This window comes from Euprymna scolopes, chromosome 13 (genome assembly GCF_053919585.1).
Source record: "Euprymna scolopes isolate OS-2025 chromosome 13, ASM5391958v1, whole genome shotgun sequence".
NCBI lineage: Eukaryota > Metazoa > Mollusca > Cephalopoda > Sepiida > Sepiolidae > Euprymna > Euprymna scolopes.
Genome location: NC_136494.1, coordinates 74,629,006 through 74,655,039, shown reverse-complemented (window position 1 = coordinate 74,655,039; position 26,034 = coordinate 74,629,006). Strand labels below are relative to the sequence as shown.

General features: G+C 30.4%; 1 protein-coding gene across 1 annotated transcript in view; it reads left to right on the top strand.

Moving 5' to 3' along the window:
- LOC145292074 (uncharacterized) overlaps nt 1-7,818 on the top strand; it is a 547,340-nt gene extending 539,522 nt beyond the window's left edge. The window contains exon 4 of the mRNA XM_080138130.1: nt 7,066-7,818. Within this exon, the coding sequence (XP_079994256.1) occupies nt 7,066-7,142 (77 nt within the window). The 3' untranslated portion in view covers nt 7,143-7,818. The remainder of the gene's footprint in view (nt 1-7,065) is intronic.
- The last annotated feature ends 18,216 nt before the right edge of the window (nt 7,819-26,034 follow it).

Below are 26,034 nucleotides of genomic sequence, written 5' to 3'. Positions count from 1 at the left end.
CAGATCCATTCATCCCTTCCAATACATACATCTACACACAAACACACACAGATATATGCATGAATATATATGTAGAGGTCTGTGGATGATGATAATTTTCCTATCTTGTGTTGAGAAGATTGGAGAGTAAAATAACAAATTGCCGCTAACGTATAATGCAATGCTTTTTGTGTAAACAAGTTGAGTTTAGGTGTTTAGACAAAGTTTAAACATTGTAATTTCATATATCCAGCTCAGCAGAAGCCAAATAGTACAACGGTTAGAAGCGTTGACTGTCAGCTGGTGATCGAGTTTCAATCCCGATTTGAGTTGCTACTCTAGCCGCACTTAACAGCTGTGGTACAGCGAAACTGTCTCTCTTTGACTTACTATATATATATATATATAGCTTAATGTAAAAGAAAAGGAGAAAGATCAATTCCACAAAAAGAGACTTATCCGGATAATGCCAAGCTCAACAATAATTATTGGAACTTATACAATAGGACAACAAGAGTATGGAATGAAGACACAAAACTATATATTGGTAGTCATAGATTGGATCATTTATTGAATAATGGAATACAGGCAAAATTTGGGGGATAGAAAGGACTCTTCATGCCAGGGCATTTCGAAGCCTAATCAGAAGAGTAGAGATGGTGCTAGGTAGCATGAGGAAGATGCGTTGATTAGCGTAAGGTTCATTAGGGATGAAAAAGATTAAGAGGAATTATAGAATGTGTGGGGAGGCTTTATTGAATTCCAAACAAATAAGAAGAAGCTTATTATATATAGTATGACACAGTTAAGTATGATACGAAGATTACTAAAAATATATCCAGTCCCTAAGGCATAGTAACGCACAATATGACTAAACGCAAGTCTAGGCAAAATAATAAGGCAAGATCGAATTATAAGTATCATATGCCAAATACTCCTAACAATGAAAAGCTCATACAAGTTGAACAAACACCCTCCCCAAAAATGTCCAAACTAATATCCCAAAAGAATTCTTTAAATTAGTAGAAGAATTTTTCAAGTATCCTCACATATACAGCACGATCCTAAATAAAAACTCTATCAAATTATCCTTCTCAACTATGCCTAATGTAGCACAAACTATGATACGCACTAATAATAAGAATTATAAGCACTAATAATAAGAAAATAGAATCAGCGCAGAAAATAATAAATGGCAACCCTAGTCTAGCCCAACCAAACTGCAATTGTAACGACCCAACTCTCTGCCCACTGGAGAATGACTGTGTACACTCAGACGTCATATATTCATGTACAGTAACAGAACTCCCGCTTAATACGATAACTAATAACCTAACAGCCCATACCTATAGTACCAGTTACACCGGAGAGAATCCACATAACCCAATAAGCAATAGTAGGCAATCTGAACAACTGACCACACAGCAGATATATATAAGCTCCACAGAACCTGAACATAGGAACTCAGGCAACCCCCAGATAAATGAAGAACCTCTAGATACACCGCGCACAAGCCCTATAATACATACCTACATAGGATTATCCTCTTTCTCGATAAAGGCCAGAATTGCACACCATTTACAATCAGTCTCAAAGGAGAACCCAAAAACAAAAAGTACCTAATCTAACCTAGTTAGAAATCTAAAACAAAACAAAATAGACTTTACATTAAAATGGGAAATACTAAGAAAATCCAAGTCATACATCCCAGGATCTAAATATTGCCTTCTATGTAACGCAGAGGCGACCGAGATTATAACGGCGCCTAAAAAATTAAACATCCTTAATTCAAAACAAAAGATAATTTGCAGTTGCAGGCACAAGAGAAAGTTCAAATACGTAAATGCAATTAACCCCACTGAAAATGCACCACCGGACAGGAACTAGCTTATTGCGATTCCTCGCCATCCATAAAATGCAACAATATCCATCACTAATCGTTTCACCTAGTATAGAACTATTGGACAACAACCCAAACTATTTTTATAAACTCATATACACTCGCGATCTAAAAAAAATCGCTATAAAAAACTTCAACTCTTTAATATAAAATATTAGCACACTCTCCGAACACACAACCATTACATAACTTTAAATAAATTTCCAACCTAGAATAGGCTGCATCTTGGCAATGCCTAATCAACAATATATCTGCCTTAATCATAAGCTCATAAACAACTTTGCCTAACAAACCCTATCTCCGTAAATATATACACTTAATACCACCTGTTAAATTGCAACCAAATCACCAATTAGCGCACGATGCAACGAGAATATAACCTAAACAATATAAAATCCAGGCCCAATGAAAATATAGCACAGGGCTAAATACTTAAAACCTTAAATACTTAAATAAAAATTTAAAACCTAAATTTAGATCTATCTAACCACGACCCCTAAACCCCACTGGAGAGCCCCCCCCCAATAAAAATTATTTAAAAATCAGCGCACTAGGTCTCTACTCTTAGATTTTACACTAAACCGTCCACCCATTAATATTTACATTAAAACTTTTAAATGTACCGAAAATATAACCTAAGAAAAGCTCCCATGATTCAACCCAACCCACCACCGTCACCCATACAGACATATTCCCATCCCTATCCTACCCCCTCCGACTACCAGCCAACCGTTCCATCTAGATGTTACTTCCTACTGATAATATAACTTAGATTTGAGCACAGTTTAACTAGTCCAGCTACGGGTAATTTCCATCACAAGAGTCTCCGTTGAAAAAATACAGTTTTTTGCCAGCCAAATTTGGAGGAATAAGAATTCACAGAGACCAAAACATTTACGAAAGACCACACCAACAAATTATTTGCAGAAATATGAAAATTAAAGGACTGCTATAAACTATATTTCTTGTATCTCTTGGAGATTAGAGCTGGTGCATCTGCTACTAGTCTCTCGCTCCTAGACAAGGTTCAAAAGAAAGTCGCCAATCTGATAGGTCCTGAACTGGCATCTAAGCTTCAGCCTCTGTCCCATCGACGTAGTGTTGCAGCCCTCTGCCTGTTCTACAAGTATTTTAATGGTGAATGCTCTGGCGAACTGCAGACACTTGTGCTGCCACGACGTAGAAACCATCGACAAACGTGACAGGCAGCTAAATCCCACCCCCACACAGTAGAGATCCCTAGATATAAACGATCTTTCTACTCCAGTAGTTTCTTCCTCAGAACCGCTAAACTCTGGAATTCCATTCCTGGCCACTGTTTCTTCAACTGTACTGACATGCAGAAGTTCAAGTGTAACTTGAACCGACATCTTGCTGCCCAAATCCCAGCATATTACCCCAGTAGTTGTTGCCCCTGATAGTAGCTCCCTGCGCCAAAGTGGCAATGTGCCTTGTTTGGGGTGAAAATGTAATTAAAAAAACTACTACATTAAGTAGTTATGGCGATTCGATGGACTTGTCCCTCGTGTTCATAAACGAGAAAGTATTTATTCAGATTTCTAGACCTGGCCTCTCTATATAAACATACATTTGATGGCTTTTATAATCGAACTTCAAGAAATTTAAAGTTTTAAGGTGGACTCTTGAAACTACCGTTCCTAGTGAAGCAATCCTTTAATTTAATTTAAACCCAAGGGCCTTTTCTTCACCGAACTCTTATACTTTCCCGGCTTATTCTACATATTTTTATACGGATATATGTATGTGTATGCGTATATGCGTATATGTGTATATATATATATATATATATATATACATATATATTCTCTATTTTACTTTATTTTATACGAGTCCACTTACCCTCACCCTCAACCCCATTTTCTACTACTCTAACCCCCATTTGTCTGTATCCCTTTCTTTTAAGCACCCCTTATAATTAATATTAACAGTATTTACATTATTATTATTGGTAATAGTGGTGGTGATGGCTGAGGTAGTGGTAGAAGTATTGTTACTACTGCCTTTATTATTATAATTATTATTACTGCATTGTTTTTAACGTTATTACTATTGTTATTATTATTATTGCTTTTATCATCATTATTATTATAACCATCATTACAATTGATATCATTATTATTATCCCCGTTATTACCCCCCGTCATCGCCACCATTATCTCCATTTTCACTGTTATTAACAGTAATTTTGAATTTAATTTTATCACAACTATTGGTAACATTATATTTAATGTTTAATTTTAATGTTTACTTTTAATTTTGCCTTTATTTTTATTTTATTTATTTAATTTTTTTTAATATTCAATTTTACCTCTAATATATTTTCAGCTTTATTATTACCACTATTATTATCATTGTCATTACTATTATCTTTCGTACTATTGCAATTACCCTACTATTTTTGGTATATTTTTACCACTCTCATAATAGCAATGATTTCCTTACTCCCCCACTTTGACATAAATATGTATACTTAACCTTTTACATCAAGTTATACGCACTCATAGTCATTACCACCCTAATCTCCGACCGTCCCCTTATGATCATACTTCCTATATCATAACAGTAGAAACTTATAAATATATTGCCGCATATTACCTTTCAGTTTTACAACCCTGCATTACCCCCTCCCCCAATTATAAGCGATTTTATAGCCACCATTTGCCGTTTAGGTGGCACTAATCAAAATTAATAAAAATTACCCACTCCATAGAAAATAGACACCCCACAAACCGTAAAATAAATTACCACGCAGCAACAATACACCCCCTATTTAACCATAATATATATATACCCCTTAATCTCAATACGATGTTAAAGACCATATATATTCTTATATATCATACTATATATAATAAGCTTCTCCTTATTTATTTAGAATTCAATAAAGCTTCCCCACACATTCTATAATTCCTCTTAATCTTTTTCATCCCTAATAAACCTTACGCTAGACGCCGGATCTTCCCCATGCTACCTAGCACCTTCTCAACTCTTCTGATGAGAAGCATTAGGCTTCGAAATGCCCTGGCATAAAAAGTCCCTTCTATCCCCCAAATTTTGCCTGTATACCATTATTAAATAAATGATCCAATCTATAACTACCAATATATAGTTTTGTGTCTTCATTCCATACTCTTGTTGTCCTATTGTATAAGTTCCAATAATTATTGTTGAGCTTGGCATTATCCGGATAAGTCTCTTTTTGTGGAATTGATCTTTCTCCTTTCATTTTACATTAAGCTATATATATATATATATATATATATATATATATATATATATGTATATATATATGTATATATATATATATATATAGTAAGTCAAAGAGAGACGGTTTCGTTGTACCACAGCTGTTAAGTGCGGCTAGAGTAGCAACTCAAACCGGGATTGAAACTCGATCACCAGCTGACAGTCAACGCTTCTAACCGTTGTACTATTTGGCTTCTGCTGAGCTGGATATATAACACTTTGAAGCAGACGAGATAAATCGATATCATCTTCGAGCACATGGACTTTCAGTGAGTGAGGGAGTCTGACAAAACATCGCAATCATCATATTATATATATATATATATATTGAGAGAGAGAAAGAGATAGATAGATAGATAGATAGATAGATAGATGTGTGCTTGAAGTTTTATGCTATAGTAGGCCTTTTATATGAGGGTTATATGAGATGTAGATAGTGAAACACTGCATTGCTTAATAAATACTGCGGAGATTCTTCTGCTTCGTGCCTTTTCCATAACATCACAAGGCCAGGAAAAGGTCAGCTAAGGTGAAGATATTTCGTTTCCGGCAAGATGTCGATTCCATCTATTGATGTTGTTCTTGTTATTTTCTAAAAAAATTATTTGTGACCTTAATATTATTTTATTGTTCTTCTCCACATGAATCTTATTTTTATTAATTATGTCTTTCACCTCAATAAGTGTTTTCGCATAATATTTCGTGGTGACATATCTCCAGGAGTTATCGGATTTCCTCTTAATCTGATTCACGATAACTTTCTACTAAATCGATATAAAATGAAATAAAACCACTGAGATGACACTATTGTATACCTGCTTTTGTAACACATAGATGTTATGCACTTACGTACGCAATAGAGGTTCAATTTTGTTTAAGAACTCTGATGTAAAAGGATCATGGCCGACTTATGTATACTTTACGGCACAATTACGTTGAAATACCGGTTCTCGTCATATCACTAAAGTAAAGCAGCGTCCAGTCTGGCCAGTACCAGATGGGTGACCATTTGGGAAATCGAGACGCTGTATGTATCGTGAGGTAAAATACCAGATCGGGAAACTGGCACGGTTCGTCTTTCTCTCGAGGATAGAATGGCCTCTCTTAAGCCGTGGTAAGCAACCCATCTAGTGATGGCGTCACGATAAAAAATACCCTTGATAGCCCTAGCGAAGCATCAAGTATTCAGCTACGGACAAGATTTGAATTGCATTACAAATTAGTGTAGTGAGTTCAATCTCGGCCGCGGCAGCATGTTACGTTACGTTATGTTTACTATTAAAGAAAGAAGATCGAAAATGATAGTGTTCGACGACTAAATTTTCTACTAGATTTTAACAATGACTTTCAACCGCTCCAAAAATATATACAACTAGACAACATCAGATCCCAATACTTTAGATCAGGAAATATGTTTTTCAACAAGAACCAGATAAAAGTAAGCGTCACTCATTCACTACTGAAGAGTTGGTAACTGCTTATCTGAAGCCGAAACTTTAATATTACTTCTATAAATCCATACTATTATACTAGCTTTAAATGCTCAATTTCGTGATAGTGTATGATTTGTTCTGTCGTCATGAAATATTAATCATATTCGTTAAACCCTTCCTCAGAGATAATGCAGTCTATGCTGTTTTAATGAAAAGCTGTTCTCATGCATTTACCCCTCTTTTATAAGTATAAGTTTAGAAACCATACTCTCAGACAGAACCTCTTCTTGGTGAGCCAGACATCAACAAAACATATTCATAATCGGGGTTTCATTAGAAAACTCAAACTTGCCATTATACATTTCACAAAAACTATGAGACTGGGTTAGTATATTTTTACCTAGCGCTATTAAGAGTCACCGGTTTAATACATTGTACTCTTGTATTTTTATTTGATTTGATTGTTTTTATTTTTCCTCATTTCAGAATGGAGTGGAGAGAACGGAAGCGAATTTGGTTCGTCCGACGAAGAGGCTAGTGAAGAGAAAGAGAGTTTATTATAAAAATATATCTGGGAAAATTGAATTGAAAAGAAATTCGATGGAAATGGACTCCCGGAATAATTAAACAGTTGGATTCTTGGTCTTTTTTTCGATGCCCCTTACCACGATCGGTTTTAATTTACCATATGTACACAACTGTGGCTGTTATAACAAAAATATATGCGTGATGCTAAAATGATGAGAGTAACTCCCAGAGATATGTGTTAAAAATGAATATAATAAATATATTTAAATGATTATAATGTATATATATATATACATATATATATATATCAGCACAAACTCACAAACACATGCATACATACACATGTAAACCCATGTAACCACAGGCACACACGTATATATATATATATATATATATATATATATATATATATATGCATGCGTGTTAATGTGTGTATATATATATATATATATATATATCAGCACAAACTCACAAACACATGCATACATACACATGTAAACCCATGTAACCACAGGCACACACGTATATATATATATATATATATATATATATATATGCATGCGTGTTAATGTGTATATATATATATATATATATGTATATATATATATATATATATATACTTATGGCAATTTACTGATATTGCAATGGTTGCATTTTATTTCCAAAAAGCAATTTGTCAGACAAAATGCATTATGTCAGAAGAATTCCTTCCTCAAAATGTCAGAAGAATTCCTTCCTCAAAGCAAATATTTTTGTCCTACTTGCCATGAGTGTATTTTTATAGTAAGACGTATGTTTTCTTTGTTGATGACAGTATAAAAATAGGGATAGTTATATTCATGCATAAATATTATCTGATAATATAAGTATGTATATAGATATATTAATTGTAATATGTATATATATATATATATATATATATATATATATATATATAAGTGTACTTAATTAAAAAATGGATAGTATCATAATCCAAAAGCAGCAATATATACATACCATGTAATTATATACGTACATATGTCCTTTCACATTATATGTATATATATATATATATATATATATATATATATATATATATGTGTGTGTGTGTGTGTGTAGGTGTTTTTATAGGCGTGGATATATATATATATATGTGTATATTTATATAAACATATGTGTATATGAATTTGTATTTATATATGTGTGTGGGTATATATACATACATATATGTAAAATTTATTAATTGAAATTAAATTCCGCAAAAACAGAGATTAGTATAAAATATATCTACATCAGTGCGTGTATGCTTATGACTGAGTGCGTGTATGATTATGACTGAGTGCGTGTATATGTGTTTGTATCTGAATGTTAGGAATGATGGTTGCAACACTTGAGTGTAACAGAAAGTGAGCACACGTATATGTATGTATATCTATGTGTGCGTTCGTTTGTTTTTGCTTTTGTGTGTAATGATATGCATAAAACATACGTGTTTATATACGTGAACGAATGCACTTGTACATGTATACTATATGTGTGCGTGTGCATGAGTGTGTATGTACACATTTTTGTAAAAAGTCACACGTGAACCCTCGCGTGTAAGGTTATATGTGTGTGTGTATATAGTAATGTTGAAAAGTATGTCTGTTCTTGTTTAATTGCAACAGATTTGACTGCAGAAGAAGCAAATAGATCAAACCAAAATATCGTTTTGGGATTCTAGAAAATAGCACCATCCTTAACGGCGACTTTATTTTTACTCTATCTTCATAGGTTTCCTCCTCAGCAATTAGATCTTATATTCCAAAGCCACGTCGTGTCTCTGCTTTTCAATCTTCTCCATAGATTCTCTCTAAAAGGTAACTCTGAAAAGTGGTCGGTTACCTTAAAACTCTTGTCTTTACGAAACTACGATACTATTGGAAGTAATTAACTTACACCATTACCTTATAACAACAACAACAATAATAACAATAATAATAATAATAATAATAATAACAAGAAGAAGAAGAAGAAGAAGCAGAAGGCTAATATTCATAAAAGCATGACAGTAACTTAATGTCATACAGTTTGCTACATTTCATTTGACTTACAGCTCATTCTTTCGAGTTGCAACGTCAGATAAAAGAGAAAGCCGTGGAGAGTAAAAGGTACGTGTTGTTCGAATACTAATGCGTTATGAAAACTGCGGATTTTCAGTTTACTTCTGAAATTTTATTCATTCAGACATAGATGCGTGGCTTTACTAATTTTTTCCCCTTGATTTTTACCTTATATCATCGTCAGGTTCTTGTTTCATTCTGTAGTTTCTTAATTTTTAGAAAATTGTTCAAATGTTAAGTTATGATTGCTTCTGTTAATGCGTTCCTACGTTTTTCCCCCTGTTGTCCTATAGAACACGATTTTTTCCCATGAACGCAGCTTCATTTTGTGCTTTATTTAACATAGTTATGAAGTCTGGATAAAGATTCCGGAGATTGTTTAACAAATGTTCCTTTTATTTGGTGTGATATTGTATACTTCTAAGATCAAATCTGTTATAAAATTTAAAAGATCACATACTTTTTTGTTTTTATTTTCTGTTATTTTTTTTATTATTTACACCTTTGAAAACAATTCCCTTGTTGTGTTTAACGATCATTCTGGAATCGGTTGTTAGAGATCTATGAGTTTCGCTATCAATGCTTTCTTGTTTGACAAATAAATACGTACCAATCAATATATGTGTTCGTTTGCTTTCTCTCTTTCTTTATCATTTCCTTTTTTTTTTTCTTCAATTTTTCATGAATTTAATTAACGAATAAATCGTTTTCGTAATAACGGGCCCTACACCTTTTGTGATAGATAAAGATAATGTAGTTTCTTCCAACTGTTCATTAATGTATTTTAATACGTTTAGATAATGTGATGCGCACATTCATATAACTGTATTTCCTGTATAGCTGGTGCAGTTGAAATCACTAACTGTTCTATAAAAGAACGCAAAAATGTTCTAAAAGGCTAATTTAATTATACAGGATATAAATAAATCTTTACGTTTAAAATAAATGGGCGCAATTTTGCTTTTTGCTTTTTTTTTTTTTGATAATCAGTTTTAACAGCGATCATCGGTGAAAATCGCTAGTATTTAAAACGAATTTTCAAAATACTGATGCACGCTATATTCCAAAGTTATTATAAAAAAGATGTACTGCAGACGAAAAAAGAGTGTGGTACATAAAAAAGGGAAAATAGAGAGTGGAACTTACAGTCATAAAAAAGAAAGCCTTAGAGAGAAACATACAATAAGAGAGAATGAGTTCAGTGATCGCTAGACAATCACAGAGAAAAAAAAAGAAGCACTGAAAAACAAAGTTATATAGAGAGATCGTGTCAATAAGTCCAAATATATAGAGAATTATAGAAACAGTTTGAGATATAATTAATTATGCACAAAAGTAGTTAAAAAGAATGTTTCTACGTTGACTATTGTCAAACGCCACATGTCAATGAACACCGTGTAGTTCAAACAACAAACTTAGAATGGGGGATATTTGAATTAGAGGGATGTCTGAAAAGATACAATGGATAGCAGTAATGAAAACGGTTGCAATATTAATGAAATGCCTTGAATGCTGAAACTAATACACATGAGTTACAGGTGGCTCTGAGGCATGTAAAAACTGCTATAGGATGAACACTACATGGAATCATGAAAACTTAAACTGTATAATTGTAAATTAACCACCATACGCCACTTCCTTCAGTCCGTCTCCCCAAAATAGGATGGTGTCGTCATAAGCTAGTGCTACACTAAATAATCGAGGAAAATCAAGGAGGATGGAAAAACTATGGAGAGAAAGCACTAATCAGAACCCCACTTATAAAAATAATAATAATAATAATAATAATAATAATAATAATAATAATAATAATAATAATAAATGATCACAATAATAATACTTTCTAATAATAATAGTAATAATTTTTAACAATAATAATACTTTTTAATTATAATAATAATAACTATAATAATAATACATTTTAATAATAATAATTATTATAATAATAATATTAATAATTTTTAATAATAATAATACTTTTAATAATAATAATTATTATAATAATATTAATTATGATAATAATACTTTTTAATAATAATAATAATAATAATAATAATAATAACGATAAACAAATAATAATACTTTTTAATAATAATAATAATACTTGTTAATAATAATACTAATAATAATACTTTTTAATAATAATAATAATAATAATAATAATAATAATAATAATAATCATCTTCTACCTAGTAAAGGTCGATATACTCCTTCTTAAACGTATAAATATAATTGTATTGAATGGTTTGATTTTACACAGCCAGCGGCCAGTCTTGGGGGATAACAAGATAGGCATGATAATTGTAAATTTATATAGTTATTCTTAAATGATAGCAACATGTTTTTATGCATTCATAACCCAATGTGGAAATGCAATATATATATATATATATATATATATACATATATATATATATATATATATATATATATATATATATATATATATATATATTACATATAAAACGTTAATCTAGGGACATAAAGGTTTCCTAAGCGTAGTTTGACTGTTTCTCAGAAACGAACCGTAGACCATATGTATTATAGTCTACTGCGTTAACCGTTACGCTATGAATCCTAGATGACTTAAGGTGTTATTTTTTATACATCCTCACGGGGGCTTAATACTGAAATTCTATGTAACTTCTTTGCGAACTATATTTCCCAAGCTTACTATATATATATATATATATATATATATATATATATATATATATATATGTATATATATATATATATATTTCCCAAGCTTACTATATATATATATATATTTATATATATATATATATATTTCCCAAGCTTACTATATATATATATATATATATATATATATATATTTATATATACTTATATATATATATATATATTTATATATATATATTTATATATATATATTTATATATATTTATTTATATATATATATTTATATATATATTAATATATATATTTATATATATATATATTTATTTATATTGATATATATATATTTATATATATATATATTTATATTTATACGTATATATTTATATATATATATATATTTATATATACATATTTATATATATGCATATACATTTACATATCTATATATATTTATATATATATATATTTATATATATATATTTATATATATACATTTATATTTATATATATATATACTTATATTTATGTATATTTATATATATATATATTTATATATATATATATATTTATATATATATTTATATATATATATATATATTTATATATATATATATTTATATATTTATATATATATATATATATTTATGAATATATATATATTTATGAATATATATATATTTATAAATATATATATTTATATATATATATTTATATATATATTTATATATATATATATATATTTATATATATGTATTTATATATATACAATATAAAATATAACACGGAAATTACATAATTGTCGATGTAATAATTTATTTCAACCTCATGGTATTTTCAAGCATCTAAACTAGACAATTACATTTTGGATACTGAAATCAAGAAAGAAAAAGAATCGGGCCCCGACCGTCAAAAACCAGAGGGGGTGGTAGTAGCAATCCACTTAATACATTTTATAGAGAGGGTGGGAATTAAGTTAGTAGGGGAGGGATTTTTTAAAAAACAAACAGAAAGAACATTATGACACTTAGCGACTGTCCGGTAACCCGACGTAACAACAGACACACACACACACACACACACACACACACACACACACACACACACACACACACACACACACACACACACCTAAATATGCACGTTCTTACCGTAAATGACTTGACACGCGTTTACTAACCTAGGAAGAAGAGGGAGAAATATACGTATATAGAGAGAAGGAAATAAATAAACTGACAGTCGGCTGCGCGTAAGGGAAAGAGAAGAAGAAAGAAAAAAGAAGGAAGAGAGTGACCATTCGCTGTCTCTCACATGGTTTAATTTAGTCTAGACTCACAGAGAAAAAGAAGGGAAAGGATAGAAAATGAAGATTATACGCGCGTCATGGAGTTAAGAGTCATGGAAAATAATTCTATTAAAAGATATATAAAAAAATTATATACAAAGTTTTAAAAACTATCTGTATGTTTTCATGTTAAAATTAGTTTGAAGTAAATATTATCTTATAATACGTTTAAATTTTCTATATTGTATTTGTAATATATTACTATGAATTCAAAAATTGTGTCTTTATGTAGTTAATATTTTAGTATTTTTATGTAATTAATTTTATTGGTGATTATAGCGGTCGTTATTATTTTGCTCACTAATATTTAACTTCCTAATTGATTAAGATGCAGAAAATTGCATTATTAGTCGCCCCCAATTCCATAGGACGTATTTAGTTTCGGTTAATATATACTTTTATTCATTCCGTACACAAAAGTACTTTCATGCACGCGTAAAGAAATAGATAAATAAAATAGTTATTATTTTAAAGTTTGGTGTTAATTTATATTAAATCTAATAATGTCTAGTGGTAGTATTTGATCTTTTTGACTTATATCAGTTTAATAACTAATGTATTATCTGCAGAATTTTTTTTTTCTTAATGCTATCTCATTTATTTATAAGTAATTTGGATAAACAGGTACTTCGGAATACGTACATCCAACTTAAATTTCGGACAACAAATATCATCAAGTCGTTATAACCGAGTTTATACAGGACATCACTATAATTGCCAATGGGGTGGGGTGGAAGGGTTTTTCGTAAATAATCTAGTGGTATTAATTCGGTCTCTTTACCGTTATAGAATTATCTGTTCGTCGGATCTGAATTTCTTGGTTATTTTTTATTTACATTTATGTCTGCATTTGGCCATCAGTTTATCTCGTTTATTTAAGAGATTACTGTGTTCGTACTTCAGGATTCTTATTTTCTTCTCGAGGCATAAACTGCATCTCTGCCTAAAGCCGTTTGGAACATCCGAATAACATAGGATTGATCATGAAACCACCGGGGATCGGTTCTCATTTTTTAATAACCACCATTGTTTAGCTAACTCAGTTTTGTTCTTAAGTTCTGGGTTATTGAAAGAATGTTTATGGTCATAAAAACGTTGTTTCCAGTTCCCGACGGAGATACCGAAGTAAACTTTTTTGTCCCTGTTATTTTCTTCTGGGTGGACCGTGGCCTTATAAACCACGCACTCAACTTTACAATTACCGTCCAGTGGGCAATTATTTTTCACTTGGCAGTTACATTCGTCTACTGTAACCTTATTTTTATTAGAGTTGTTTAATATTTTACTATTATGAGTGCTAATTATTCTGTCCATGTTTTTAGTGCACGAGTAACTTATTTTAATGGTTTTTCTATTAAATATCTTCCTAAGTGGATTATTTATGGTAAAATGCTTATCTATTAGGTTCAAGACTACTTTACCTATGTTTATGTTGGATAGTTGGCAGTACGGGGGATTAAACCATATTATTTTCCGGCCTCTGTTCTTAGATTTATTTTTATTTTTATTTTCCTTCTTAATATATGTGAGTTTTTCACTATATCCGCTTATCTCTAGTGCTCTATTGTATAATTTTTTGTTTGCTTCCAAAATTTCTTTGTTAGCCGAAAGTTTATTAATCCTAGTGTTAATCGTTTTAGGTATTTGTTTAATCATGCAACTTGGATGGTTAGATCTAGTATTAATATAAGATGGTGTGTTATTATCTTTATTGAAGGGCTTGTATATCCCCTTTCTTAAGTCTAGGGTTACATCTAGATAATTAACTTCTTTACAATTTGGGGTTATATCTATTTTAAATCCAAGGTATTTGAATGCTCTTACTAATTTTTTATGTATTTTCGATACCATGTCCGAAATTTAAGTTGGATGTACGTATTTCGAAGTACCTGTTTATCCAAATTACTTATAAATAAATGAGATAGCATTAAGAAAAAAAATTTCTGCAGATAATACATTAGTTATTAAACTGATATAAGTCAAAAAGATCAAATACTACCACTAGACATTATTAGATTTAATATAAATTAACACAAAACTTTAAAATAATAACTATTTTATTTATCTATTTCTTTACGCGTGCATGAAAGTACTTTTGTGTACGGAATGAATAAAAGTATATATTAACCGAAACAAAATACGTCCTATTGAATTGGGGGCGACTAATAATGCAATTTTCTGCATCTTAATCAATTAGGAAGTGAAATATTAGTGAGCAAAATAATAACGACCGCTATAATCACCAATAAAATTAATTACATAAAAATACTAAAATATTAACTACATAAGAAACAATTTTTGAATTCATAGTAATATATTACAAATACAATATAGAAAATTTAAACGTATTATAAGATAATATTTACTTCAAACTAATTTTAACATGAAAACATACAGATAGTTTTTAAAACTTTGTATATAATTTTTTTTATATATCTTTTAATAGAATTATTTTCCATGACTCTTAACTCCATGACGCGCGTATAATCTTCATTTTCTATCCTTTCCCTTCTTTTTCTCTGTGAGTTTAGACTAAATTAAACCATGTGACCGACAGCGGATGGTCCATCTCTTCCTTCTTTTTTCTTTCTTCTTCTCTTTCCCTTACGCGCAGCCGATTGTCAGTTTATTTATTTCCTTCTCTCTATATCCGTATATTTCTCCCTCTTCTTCCTAGGTTAGTAAACGCGTGGCAAGTCATTTACGGTAAGAACGTGCATATTTAGGTGTGTGTGTGTGTGTGTGTGTGTGTGTGTGTGTGTGTGTGTGTGTGTGTGTCTGTCTGTTGTTACGTCGGGTTACCGGACAGTCGCTAAGTGTCATAATGTTCTTTCTGTTTGTTTTTTAAAAAAATCCCTCCCCTACTAACTTAATTCCCACCCTCTCTATAAAATGTATTAAGTGGATTGCTACTACCACCCCCTCTGGTTTTTGACGGTTGGGGCCCGATTCTTTTTCTTTCTTGATTTCAGTATCCAAAATGTAATTGTCTAGTTTAGATGCTTGAAAATACCATAAGGTTGAAATAAATTATTGCATCGACAATTATGTAATTTCCGTGTTGTATTTTTATGTTATTGCTCTGTTTACCACATTGAGCTCTCATACCCGGATTTCCTCCTGGAATTATTCCATTATGACACTATATTTATATATATATATATATATATATATATATATATATTTACATATATATTTATTTATATATATATAAATATATATATATATATATATATATATATAAATGTAGTGTTTTACCCACGTGAGAATTCGTAGGGGACAGTACAGCTGAAAACCCAAACACTTCAACTCAAAAACTAGCCACTTAGATTGGCATGTCCAGGAGGTCACTTCAAAGAATTCTAAACGAATTGCATCTGTTTCAATACAAAATTCAAATGGTACAGGCATTGCGACCCAAAGATTTGCAGTCTCGCTTAGCTTATTCTGTTCACGTTTATTAATTAGCCAGACAACAAAATGTGTTCATTCATAGATATAGCGCGACGAAACCTCTTTTCTTCTGAACGGGTTCGTGAATGAGCAAAACTGGCGAATATCGCCTATGGAAAATCTAACAATCCTTTATCAGCATGAATTGCATCAATAAAATGTATAGTATTGTGTGGTGTTACCTTGGAGAAAGTAATAGGTCCTTATTTCTTTGAAAACAAAGAAGGTATTGCGGTGTCAGTAACTGCACTGTGCAATCAACAAATGATTGAAATCTTTCAAAGGCCAGCTATTCAGAACAACCCGCGAATGTGGTTCTCACAAGATGGAGCGACTGTCCACACTTCCTGTCAAATTATGGTGCTCCTTAGGGGGATTGTATAACTAGCGTTTAATTACAGATTTTCTTGTTTTAACTGGCCTTCACGTCCACCAGATTTTACAGCCCCTAACTGTTCTTTTAGGGTTATCTTAAAGAAAGGGTTTACCTGAATTATCCAGGAACAATTCAAGAACTTAAAAACAACATCTATGACTAGAGCCTGCTATTCAGGAAGTGCAATGGAAAATGCGATAGTAGAGCTCTCTTTTGTGAAGGTGAAAATAGTGAACATTTAAAATGGTATAACTTTGAAAAACTAATATAAAAAATTGCCAGGCAAATGTATTATTTCGAAGTAAAAAGTAGTAAATTACTTAAAATGTTGGAGTTTTTTAGAACCTAAATAACCAGTGCGTGAGTTTTGCGCAACCCTGTATTTGCAGAAGGATCTGATTAGATTCAACATGCTATCAAACACATTTTGTTTAAAACTTTCTAGTGGGTGTCTCTGTTGATCGAGTCAAATGCATTAGTGAAATCGCTGAACCTAGTGTACACATCTTACTTTTATCACAGGCTTTTCTGTTACTTGATGGAGAAAACAAATCATACAAACGGTTCCTCTCCCCGACATAAACCAAACATTTAATCTGCAAGATGAACTATTATCATATTCTATTTGATCTAAACTAATATCTTTCTAAGAATTGAAACAAAGATAAACCACGATAGTTACCCCAATGAACTCTCTTACCTTTATTCTTAAAGATATGAACTACTGTTAAATTTCAAAGATGCCAGGGTAAACGATCTTTTTTTCCAAAAGAGTATGTACAGCTCTACATATTTCTTTAAAATTTTATTACCACTGTACAAAATTTAGCTAGTATGCCATCTTAACTCGCATATATTGTCTGCAACAAGGTCAATTTCTGGTATTTTGTTCCCGCGGGTAAACAATTCAGAATTTCATAATAATATAAACAGAAGAATTAAGTTCACTTTCAAAATCATCCTTCCAGCTACTGAGGATGTTATTCGTTTCAGTGAGTAATGTTGTACCATCAGCTTTAATGGCGGGTAAAATACTATATTGTTGGAGTCTATGAACTTCTTTTAATCTCTCAGCAAAACATGCGTCTTTTCTCTTAAAAGCAGATTGCAGCTTGAAAACTTTGTAAGCGACCAGTCTTCTTTCATCTTTCTTAAACGGCATTTTTCACTAAGGTAAGTCGATATTTTATTATTGAGTTCCTGTCGGAAGTCCAGGAACGTTGAGGCGAGTACATCTGATCTAGAACACTTCGACTTTCAACACTATTTTCGGCAAACTAGTCATTATAGGCTTAACACTTTGTTTGAAGATTCGTATGTAGCATCCTTCAGTTCCCCATGTCTCTTCATTATCATCTGTAATTTCAATTTCATTTAATTCTGTATCAAACTTAGAAGATAATTCGGTTTTCTTTTCTATGTTTAGTCCTACATCATCATTAATAATGCTATTATTCAGAATAATGCTATCTAAATTATTATTACTTAAGTTATACGTATCTGAAACTTTTTCTATAATACCTACTTCTAATAATGAGCATTGTATATAATAGTTTTTGCATATAAAAACTATATTGTTGGCCACTTTATTTGTGTGACCTATCACAATCTTATCTTGAAGCATTTTAAGTTCTTTATGTATTTCTGAATTCTAAGGAGATGACGGGCGTTCCAAAAGTATGGCTTCTTATATTTTTATATCGTCGAGTGTTATAAGCGAGGGTTGCACTGATGCATTCGCCGAATATCCTAACTTCTTACGATTTTCTTTGGATTTCTGGAAACATAAAACACAGCTCTCCTCGGTATATCAAAACTAAACAGGAAATAACTCTCATAGTTTAAAAAGGAAATAATTCGCATAGGTTTCATAAATAAACTACCGTTTTAAATGCAACTGGTGCTGGTGATAAAAACTGAAAATACATTAAATTAAATATGATTTGAATGTAAAAAAAATAAATCAACATTTCTAAATAGAACTGTTAGATAAATTTGATCAGAGAAAATAATAAATATTCATAGACTTAATCATTAAAAAGATTTTTTTTTATTTAAGGGAATATGTAAATGGCGTAGATTTCCTTTCAAATAAAAAGTATATAGAAATCATGCTGGAATAAAACTATATAAAATTCTGTTTTATGTATGACAATTAATTTGTGGAACAGTGTAGGTGTGTACATATTAATTTAATTGTAAACAGAACAAACAGACAGACAGATGACGTTATTATAATAGATTGTTTTTCATAAACCTTTTTTATTTATCTATATATCTATAAAAGTGAAAGTGTCTGCGTGTGTGTCTTCGTACATTTCCCTACGCAATAACTCTGTCAAGTTTTAGTCTACAGACTCGAAATTTGGTATACAGGATACTGAGTTTTGGGAAAATCTTTGTGATCGATGTTCCGACAGAAATTTGGCTGTTAAGGGGTAAACGTTCAACAATTTGACCTTTGAGAACTCTACAAAACTCCTCCGACATGTTTCGGTTTAAACACTTGAAATTTAAGATACAGGTTCCTTGGACATTGATCTAACTTAATAACTTGATTTATCCCCCAAGCAATAAATGTTAAGGGGTCATAATAGGGGTGAAAGTTAAAAAGTTGACCATTTTTTTGTTGTTTTTTTTTGTTGTTGTTTTTTTTTTTTTTTGCTTAACATACACCTCCAAACACCCCGGAAACGCCGGGCACCCATGCTAGTAGATATATAGTTTTCAAAATAACTAACAACTACCTGCGTGGTTTATATAAATGTACACCTTGTTGAATTTAACCGTACACCCGAGTTATATTTGAACAATTCACCCCCGTAACTGTCAAATTAAATTTAAAATAAATAAATTATATATTTTATTTTAGATTGTAGTAAGTCTCAGAAACCGTTCTGAACGATACCTAATGTATTAGGTTGGATGCAAAAATAATGTCGTTTTTTGACATTCAACTTCATGTCAAAAACGACAGTATTTTTGCACCAACCTAATACCACGTGATTATCGATTATGTATTAATAATGTAAGTAATGACAATATAAATAATAACAATAAAAGTAATATTAAGATTGTATAGTTTCTGTAAATGGCGAACCATTTTGTATTCATCACACTTAAAAGTAAATGACAATATCCAATCTCTGAGAAACTAGTTTCTTGTTTAGATGCTATTTTAATGTAAAAACAGTGTCTGCAGCTTTTAATTACTTGATTGACTTGTTCGTAAAATGCAATATTTTTGCCCCTCATTTGCGATACAACAGTGCTTTATTATGAGGAAACTCACCAACTTGCAACAAACACAAAGGTATACGTGAATCGCCTACTTATAGCGAGACAATAGACTTCAATAGTCGCAAATAGATGTTTGGAAACAATGTTTTTTCAAAATCCGTGAGATTGTGTTATTTCTTCGAATATCAACTACGAATGAACACGATCGATTTTAACACTTGACAGGGCTAAGAATGTTCTTGCCAATTTTAGAAATGCTTGTTAATTCCCACGCGATTCTTATCATCTATATATATACACACCCAAGTAGAACGATAACATTTCCGCCCTAGAAAAGACGACATAATCACATTTCCGTTTGACAAAAACCTTAACGTGTATATATATATATATATATATATATATATATATATATATATATATATATATTGGAGATTGTGAATGGCTATCTTTGTAACTGTATAAACTATCACATAAAATCTTACCATCATATAAAGAAAAGTTATTTCTGTATCAAGACGTTGCTTTATTTTTTTTCCTTTTGCCCTTCCTTACCTTTTTTACATTTTTTTTCTTTAATTTTTGTTTCTTATTCTTAAAATTCGACGTTTTGGGAATTTTCTTTATTTCTTTAAGTGGTTTAGGTTTTTATTGGAATGATATCGTTGGGATTTTTAACTGTTTTCCTTATTTTAGATCCAGCAAATTGTCAAAGCAAAATACATCTATATGAATGTGAATAATCGAAGACGTTGCTATTCATTGTTTTAAGTTATTAAAATGGTCCGCGTTTTTCAACACATAGTCGTATTTTACTTAAATAGTATATAAAATGCATTCGAATGACTTACACCAGAAAGCAAATAGCAAGTAAAACACCTTTAATGGGTTCAGTAAGACATCTTCGAAATTGATGGAAAACAGAGCGTTAAGTAGTCGATAATAATAATAATAATAATAATAATAATAATTATAATAATTATAATAATAGTAATACTTTATATATACATATATATGTGTATGTCAATATATATATATATATATATATATATATATATATTCCAAGCTAAAAATATCCAAAATTAAAAGCCATTAAAGTTTAATGACGTTGTTTGTAGTGCTCAATTAAAAGGGCAATCTATTATATTATTGAATGTAGTTAAACTAAATTACCATAAGTCGTTTAAAAAATGCGTTGTTTCAGTCTTCAAAGACATCGTCAGGCGACAAGAGACCTCTAGGTTTATTCGAGGCCAATCATTAATATCAAATTGGCTTCAGATATATACCAGAGGGCTCTTGTCGCCAGACGATGTCTTTAGAGAATGAAACAGTAATTAACGACTTATGATAATATTGTTGACCTGAATTGTGTTAATTAATATATATATATATATATATATATATAGAGAGAGAGAGAGAGAGTGCTAAATGTTTAGACAGAGCAATATGAATATGTTGAATATGAAAACTAGTGGCTACACATATGCAAAAATGTTTCAGTGACCACCCTGCTAGGGAAAATCACATCACATTCGTATATATATATATATATATATATATATATATATATATATATATATATATATATATAAATATATAAATGTAGTGTTTATATATATATATATATATATATATATATATATATATATATATATATATATATATAAATGTAGTGTTTTACCCACGTGAGAATTCGTAGGGGACAGTACAGCTGAAAACCCAAACACTTCAACTCAAAGACTAGCCACTTAGATTGGCATGTCCAGAAGGTCACTTCAAAGAATTCTAAACGAATTGCACCTGTTTCAATACAAAATTCAAATGGTCCGGCGTTTGAACGCGTACCGCGACGGAGAAAAAGAACGTGAAAAAAAACGAGACGTAATTTCAGTTGCGTCCATTGCCAAACCGGAAGTGACGTAGGTTTTAATTAAGGCTAGGCAATCGAAAAGAGGGGATGACTTTCGAAAGTATCGGCGAAAAAGGCGACCCCTCCTTGTAGAAAAGTGCCCAGTTGAGGGTGTAGGAATTAATGTGTTTAACCAATTTCTCGTTATTTGTCGTTCGAAGGGGCGAGTTTCAAAACGATACCGATCGCATGAAGATCCTTTGCTTCTGTCGAAAGTTGTATGCATACAAAAATACATACACACATGAATACATTAATACAGACGGATGAGATTTATATAATAGATGAAAGCAAGCGCGATACACCGAATCTTAGTTGTGATAATATATAGATTTATAAATGGTTTAATTATGCAAATACTGTGTAATTAAATTAATAATACGAAACACTTATTTAATAGTTTGCTATTTTATTCATTACACAACTAACGCTATTGAGACTATTAGGTTCGGTATTCCAAAAAAAATTATTCTTAAACACGAAATCTCTATATTAAATTTATCCCAACTCTTTATCTTCCCATAACTGTCAAACTAGTAAAAAAGGGTTACATTTTATTACTCGACTTATTTATTGATTAATGATTATACTAAATCTGTAATACGAAAGAAAGAAATGAAAAAAACATAATCGTTTTCTCTCCATTAAATAATAGAGTGATGTGATAATTTATGTCTATATTGATTTGAACATATATCACTATACTAAAAGCTGGCAGGATCAGCTAATATCCTGAACATAAAGAAACAAAGATGATGAAAATTTTAATGTACATACGAATAAATATTAAGTCATAGAAAGAAGGCATACTGAGATGTCACACACCCGAGCACAAACGAAGACAAACACACACACACACACACACATATATATATATAGATAGAGAGAGAGAGAGAGAGAGAGAGAGAGAGAGAGAGAGAAAGAGAAAGATACTATTTTTGAATGAATATAAAAATTAATATTCATTCAAATATTATTTCAAGCTTATTAAATCATCAGGATAGGAAATGATAATTGCGGCTGGTCGAGAGATAACTACCCATTCACAAATCAGTCATTGTCTTCGTATGGAAGCACTTTCTCGTAGGTTTCCGGGAGTTAACACATGAATGCAAGGAAATTAATTACCTATAAATGCAAGATAAGCTGACGTTCAAAGTAATCACTCAGACAGCATTCCCCGATCTCGATCCCCAAATGTTGCATTTCTGCCGATTATTGCACTATATATATATATATATATATATATATATATATATATATATATATATATAAAATGAAAATTACGAGTGAATTTACCAAAATGATCCAAGATGGTAAAATTAAAGTAAATTATAAATATTAAAGAATTAATATTTATAAAATTATCTCAGCCAGATATAAAAGCTCGATAAAACCGAATAGGAAATAGAGCTTATAATATCACAAAGAATCTTAACATCTAATCACAAAATATTAAATCAGCCCAAAAAATCCCTTTCCCAATTAAACCCAAAACTAACTGTAATTGTAATAACAAACATCTTTGCCCACTCAATAATGATTGTATCCATAAAGATATTATATATTCTTGCACTATTACTGAGCTCCCACGCAATCCTCCCATAACAGACACTAATATTTCTTCAAGTTATTCTTCTTCCCATCCTCCATCTGATATAGTTACTAATCCAATACACCATTCGAGCAGCACTTCCATCTATAATCATACAACTAGTAATAGTGATGATAATAATAATAATAATTATAATAATCATAATATTAATGAGAATAATATTTCTCCTAACAACCATTCTAACACTAACAACACTCATTATCCCCTCCAAATTAGTCCTCATACAGACATTGTCCCACCATTTGTTGAACACTATGAACAAAATTCAAACTATTTAACTAATACAAATCAGCAAATTAATATTAATACCAGACCTCGAGCTTTTAATAAAGTACATACATATATCGGCGCTACTTCAACATTAATTAAGAAAAGAATATCAAACCACATTTCTTCTTTTAACAACCATAATTCTAATAATAACCAAGGAACTTCTCTAACCACTTCAATTAAAAAACTTAACTCTAACAATACTCCCTTCTCAATCAAATAGACTATTATAAAAAAAAGTTAAGTCTTATACTCCAGGCTCTAAGTCATGTAGCCTCTGCACAACCGAAGCTATAACTATAATTAGTTCCCCTCAATGTAACAATATAATAAATTCTAAAAATGAACTGATCTCTTTCTGTAAACATAAGTCCAAATTTAATTATGGAAATTTTGAAATTACATAGTTATTACTTATATATATATATATATATATATATATATGTGTGTGTGTGTGTGTGTGTATATATATATATATATAAAGTATTTTTTCTTTAACTTTATCGTTTTTCGATATACTTCTTAATATTTTATAATTTAATAATCCTTTATTTTAATTCTTTATCTCTTCTTTGCATGGCCGTTTTTTTATCTGCATTTTCTGTTTTATTCTTTAAACTTTCCTTTCTATCTAATATATCAATCTACCCACACTTTCATATCGTGTGTGTATATTTACTTAAATTTTACTATATGAATTTACTTACTTTCTTTTTTTTCCTGAAATTGCAGATACCGGCCATCTTCTCCCCTTAAATAATTTTTACTTTTTATTTTGATTCTTATTCTTATTTTATTTTATTTTATATTTTATATTATATATTATATTTTATATTTTATTTTTATTATATTTTATTTTATTTTTTATTTATTTATTTATTCTTTATTTTCTATTTATTTATTATATTTTTATTTATTCATATTTATTTTTATTTTTTATTTTCCTTTTAGTGTCGTTTAACAACTCTTGCTGACCGTTTTTTAAGTGATGACCTGTACATTTCAGTTGACCTATATTATTTTGCCCTATATATTTTTTCGCACCTTTAACATTTCCTGTATGGATCATTTTGACTTTTGTTTCCCTTTATCTTATATTTAACTTTATCATTTTTTTTCTCTTCCCAGATCTTTTTTTATTTATAGTTATGTCTCGGAAGTAGAGTGAAAATCACATCTTATTTTTCTTGTATTAATATTATTTTTTCCTTGTACACATTTTTGTGAATTATTCCATGGATTTCTGCCTTTGGATTATTATGGACCATCTTCTTCCAATTACTGGATTTCCTTGGAATTTACCTGTACAAATGGAAATTCTTTTAACTTTCTTGAAGTCTTTTTTTGAAGGTTTTTGGATTTTACCGTCACTGGATTTTTTTATCTTCCACTAGACTATCCATTCATGTGTAATCACCTTTTTCTTTACCATATTCCCTCTGCTTAACTTATTTTGTTTTCAAGTAAGATCTTTGACTTACTTGTTGTTTCATCAAATACTTCTGCATGCAAAATCCGATCCCGCATTTTGCTAATTCCTACCGTCTGATGAGAACGAGAGTATTTCTTCGAAACTCCGCGGATTAAGGACTATCCATTTATCTAGTGTTTCCTTTTCAGATTAAATATGTTTTTAATTTATTTCAAAGTGTTTTTAACATATTTTATTAACTGTTTGCTCATATATATATATATATATATATATATATATATATATATATATATATAATAGTAAGAACAAAGCTGTAAAGTAGAAATTTGAAAATAGTTTTTATTATTCGAGACAATACTTCAAAACTGGTGTCCTAGGAAATCCTTAATCCGCGCAGTTTTAAAGAATGCTAATTCTTCTGATCAAAGGAAAAACTGTTAGCAAAATAATCAAACAATCACGAAAAAATTAGCATTTCCATGTATTAGCCGGTTACTTCATAGGATGAAACTAAAAGTTTTATGTGTTTTAGTCACAAAATTTAAAAAAAAACATAAGAATAA